The sequence below is a fragment of the Helianthus annuus genome, chromosome 13 (genome assembly GCF_002127325.2).
Source record: "Helianthus annuus cultivar XRQ/B chromosome 13, HanXRQr2.0-SUNRISE, whole genome shotgun sequence".
Classification (NCBI taxonomy): Eukaryota; Viridiplantae; Streptophyta; class Magnoliopsida; order Asterales; family Asteraceae; genus Helianthus; species Helianthus annuus.
Window position 1 is genome coordinate 87,814,484 of NC_035445.2, and position 4,960 is coordinate 87,819,443.

General features: G+C 36.7%; 1 protein-coding gene across 1 annotated transcript; it reads left to right on the forward strand.

Annotated features, from left to right (window-relative positions):
* The first annotated feature begins 1,974 nt into the window (after positions 1–1,974).
* Positions 1,975–4,756, forward strand: LOC110898512 (3-ketoacyl-CoA synthase 11). The gene is made up of 2 exons (XM_022145308.2): positions 1,975–2,204; positions 2,867–4,756. The coding sequence occupies exon 2, from the start codon at positions 3,050–3,052 to the stop codon at positions 4,592–4,594; it is 1,545 nt and encodes a 514-aa protein (XP_022001000.1). The 5' UTR covers positions 1,975–2,204; positions 2,867–3,049; the 3' UTR covers positions 4,595–4,756.
* Positions 4,757–4,960: the final 204 nt, after the last annotated feature.

A 4,960-nucleotide genomic window follows, 5' to 3' on the forward strand; every position in this document is an offset into this window, starting at 1 on the left:
CTTAACTTACATTTCTTACCAAATCGCATCACCCCTTTCCAGGGTGACACTTTAAGCAAAACTTTGTCACCGACCTCAAACTTGAGAGATTTTCGCCTTTTATTAGCATAGCTCTTCTGCCTATCCCGGGCGGCTTTTAGGCGGTCGCGAATCTGGACAATCTTGTCCGTTGTCTCGAAGACTAAATCAGGACCTGATAATTGAGTGTCTCCAACTTCTGCCTGTTGTGAAGGGAAAATGTATTTGCTTGATTAAGGGCATCCCATAATACTTATCCTTGGCCCGTTAAAAAAAAAAGCTACTTGAAGCAATTTAATAAACCGAAGCTTTTGAAAAATAAAATCACCCAATCTAACTAATTACGTGCTTCTTTAAAATTTATCTACACATCATTATATATTTTATTCTACAACTATAACTGACTCATCAAATATAAATAAAATATTAAACTACCGATTTAAATCCGAGTAATTTGAATATTTAATTTCATAAAATATTAACTTCAACTTTCTACAACCATCTATATAATGAAATTCATACAATATTAACTTTGATTTTCTACAACTATCTATCTGTTATGAGAGATGTAAATGTGAAGATACCACTAGGTAAGATGTGTTGCAACGGATGATTAATCATATATCATGTGATGGCGTTGATAGTTGAAAGATAAGGGGGTACATGCACTAATCGGCATTTGTCTCAATTGCTGAGTGTTATGTGCCTTATGTCCAAGGATTGATGCAAAACTACTATCGAGCCGGGGGTCTCACTGGAAGTAGCCTCTCTATTCCTACGGGGTAGAGGTAAGGCTGTCTACATCTTACCTTTCTCAGACCCTATCTTAGCTTTGCTATTGGTGGGATATACTGAGTATGATGATGATGACTTACTAAGATTTGTTGTAGACCTATGGTGGTGTGAAATATAAACCAGAGATATTATTGTAAAATTTGAAAATTTAGGGTTATTTCTCTACAGGTGCCCCCACGTATCACATCATTCACAAACTTCAGTCCTCGTGCCCCTAAAACCTCCCACACCCAGCCCTCACCCCCTCTCTTCCACGCCCCTCTGTGGCGGTGCACGTACTCGCGCCTCACTGATCTGGAACTCCATTGCGCCCCACAACAAGTAGTCTAAGACTGGAGATGAGCTTAGTACCGAAAGTACCGATCCTGAAAATCGCCAAAAGGGGTACCGGTACAGGTACTGAAAGTGCCCGGTACGATACGGTACGGTATACGAAAATAAAAAGCGGGTAAAATACCATACCATACCATCCCGAACCGAACGTCTCAACCCCGAAAAATGTCATAAATAGGTACCAAAATTGATCAGTACGGTACCGTTCAATACTGGCACCGATTGTTCACACTCATCTAAGACCAAAATGTTATAAACTTTTTAATTCATTACCTGATACCGATTGCGCATGCAGACCTGGTGGTTTGAGCCATTTTGTCAGTTTAGTCCAAATATTTATTTTTTCTCCCGTGGGTCCAAAAAGGTTTCACCGTTGCCATTTTAGTCCACTAGGTTAACTTCATCTATTTTTTCTGTTAACGAGAAGAGCAATTTGGTCATTTTATATGTAATTTTGTTAACTAGAATGATAATTCGGCCATATAAAATGACCGATTGCCCTTCTCGTTAACAGAAAAAATGGATGAAGATTCGGTGGTTTAAAATGACAAAAGTGAAACCTTTTTGGACCTACAGACGAAAAATAAAATCTTTGGATTAAACTGACAAAATAACCCAAACTACATGGACTAAAATCACATTTAACTAAAAAAAAATACCAAAATGTTGCAAACTTTTAAAAAAAATAAAGATTGATGAAACCAATCATAACGTGCCCAAAATGATAGTAAAATAATCCCCTTTATAAAAAATCCAACACAACAAAACATGATTTATAAAAAAAGTTGTCGCCTTTACATTAATAACAACATCCGAGATGCCACCCCCCCAATTCAAAGAAGCTTCTTCAATGGTGTCGTCATGGTGCGCTGTGATTATTATTACTACTTATTATTAGGGTTTATTCATTTATAAATAAATTATTACTTAAACTTTTTCATTTCTCCCCCACAAACTCTTTAAATCCAATTTGACAACCACAAACCAGCAGGACTCTCATTACCCATTACTCATTTATATACCCATTACTCATTCCCTCATCATCGATCACTCCGCAGGTTAGTCTTCTCATCTGGGTCTCTCTTTTTTTCAATTAATCTTATGTTTCTTTAATCATAAATTGTGTTTTTTCAAGATTTTAAATTTAGGGTTTCTTTTAAATTGATGAATTTGATAAAGATTTAGTGTTGATTTAGCTGATTTAGCTTATTGTTTGTTAAATCTTGTTTGGAATGTTTAAATTGTGTCTGTTCAAGATATTAAATTTGGGGTTTCTTTTACATTGATGAAATTGTTTATTATTTATTGTTGATTTAGCTTCTTGTTTGTTAAATCTTGAATCTTGTTTTGAATGTTTAAATTGTGTTTTTTCAAGATTTTTAATTCAGGGTTTCTTTTACATTGATGAAATTGTTGATTATTTAGTGTTGATTTAGCTTCTTGTTTGTTAAATCTTGAATCTTGTTTTGAATGTTTAAATTGTGTTTTTTTTTCAAGATTTTAAATTTAGGGTTTCCTTTAAATTGATGAAATTGATAAAGATTTAGTGTTGATTTAGCTTATTGTTTGTTAAATCTTGAATCTTGTTTTGAATGTTTAAATTGTGTTTTTTCAAGATTTTAAATTTAGGGTTTCTTTTAAATTGATGAAATTGATAAAGATTTAGTGTTGTTTTAGCTTATTTTTTGTTAAATCTTGAATCTTGATGTTTGTTTTGCAGGAACTGCAGTTGATTCTGTGATCTTTTTAACTTCAGATCTCAGGTGAATAGATCATGAGTTGTTAATCTGTGTGAGAATATCAGATCTTGGGTTATTGATAGCTGTGATTTTTATATATTTCATATATATATATATATATATATCATATCTAAATCATAGATTGGAAGTGAGTATTTGCTAAAATGAGTGGAGTTACAGAAGTCAAACCCTTAATTTCACAATCATCTTCTTCTTCTTCTTCGAAGTTACCCGATTTCAAGAAATCGGTGAAGCTAAAGTATGTGAAATTAGGGTATCATTATCTCATCACTCATGGAATGTACCTGTTCTTATCCCCTGTCGTTGTCGTTCTTGCCGCTCAATTATCCACCTTTTCGCTTCAAGACGTTTACGTTCTTTGGGATCATCTGAGGTTTAATCTCATATCGGTGGTAGTGTGTTCGACCCTTTTGGTCTTTTTCTCAACCCTTTATTTCCTGACCCGTCCTCGGCCCGTTTACCTTGTGAACTTTTCGTGTTATAAGCCCGAAGAAGAACGGAAATGCACGCGACAGATCTTTATGGAAAGATCAACCGCGACGGGCTCGTTTACCGAAGGGAGTCTCGAGTTTCAAAGAAAGATTCTCGAAAGGTCGGGTCTTGGTGAGTCGACGTACCTTCCGGAAGCTGTTCTTCGGGTCCCACCGAACCCGTGCATGGCGGAAGCTAGAAAAGAAGCTGAACTAGTGATGTTTGGTGCTATTGATGATCTGTTAGCGAAAACTTCCGTGAAACCGAAGGATATCGGGATTTTGGTAGTGAATTGTAGTTTGTTTAATCCAACCCCGTCTTTAGCTTCGATGATCGTTAACCACTACAAACTTCGAGGCAATATTCTTAGCTTTAACCTCGGTGGAATGGGTTGCAGTGCGGGTTTAATCGCGATTGATCTCGCTAAAGATCTTCTTCAAGTCAACCCTAACTCGTACGCGTTAGTAATGAGCATGGAAAACATTACGTTGAATTGGTATTTCGGAAACGAACGATCAATGCTCGTGTCAAACTGCTTGTTCCGAATGGGCGGTGCCGCAATTCTACTCTCGAACAAAACTTCCGACCGAAGACGGTCAAAGTATCAGTTGGTCCACACGGTTCGAACACACAAAGGTTCCGATGAAAAATGTTTCTCATGCGTCACTCAACAAGAAGATCCGGTCGGTAAAATCGGAGTCGCGTTATCGAAAGATTTAATGGGAGTAGCGGGTGACGCTTTAAAAACCAACATCACGACACTCGGCCCGTTAGTGTTACCGATGTCCGAACAGTTACTTTTCTTCGCAACTTTAGTCGGGAAAAAGCTATTTAGAATGAAGATTAAGCCGTACATTCCCGACTTCAAGCTAGCGTTCGAGCACTTTTGCATTCATGCTGGCGGGAGAGCGGTTCTTGATGAAATCGAAAAGAATTTGCAGCTTACGGATTGGCACATGGAGCCATCACGAATGACACTGAACCGATTCGGTAACACATCAAGTAGCTCACCGTGGTATGAGCTGGCGTATTCGGAAGCTAAAGGGAGAATCAAGAAAGGAGATAGAGCGTGGCAGATAGCTTTCGGGTCGGGTTTTAAGTGCAACAGTGCGGTTTGGAAGGCGTTAAAGAGCGTTAATCCTGCGAAAGAGAAAAACCCGTGGACCGACGAGATTGATCAGTTCCCTGTAGAGGTTCCAAAGTTTTCTGCCATTTAAGCTGATTTAAATATCTAATTTTTTTTTAATTATTTTCAGTTTTTAAGCTATTATTATTATTATTCATGGGACTTTCTTTATCTTCCAATTTACTTGATTGTACTGTGATTACATCTTCTTTATTTAATGGATGCTATGCTTTTTTTAAAGTTCCAATTTTCAGACATTTTGTGTAAATTTTTAAATACAGGAGAGCCTTGATAAAGAACATCACCAGTTAATTGGTGTATGTATAAATGAGTGTAGTTTATACATGATAAAAGGTGTGAATGTATAAATATAAATATCTTTTTTTTTTAGAATAAGGCATGTGGCCGCCACTAAAATACCAACTTTTCTCGTAATAATGTACTAGGTTAGAATCCC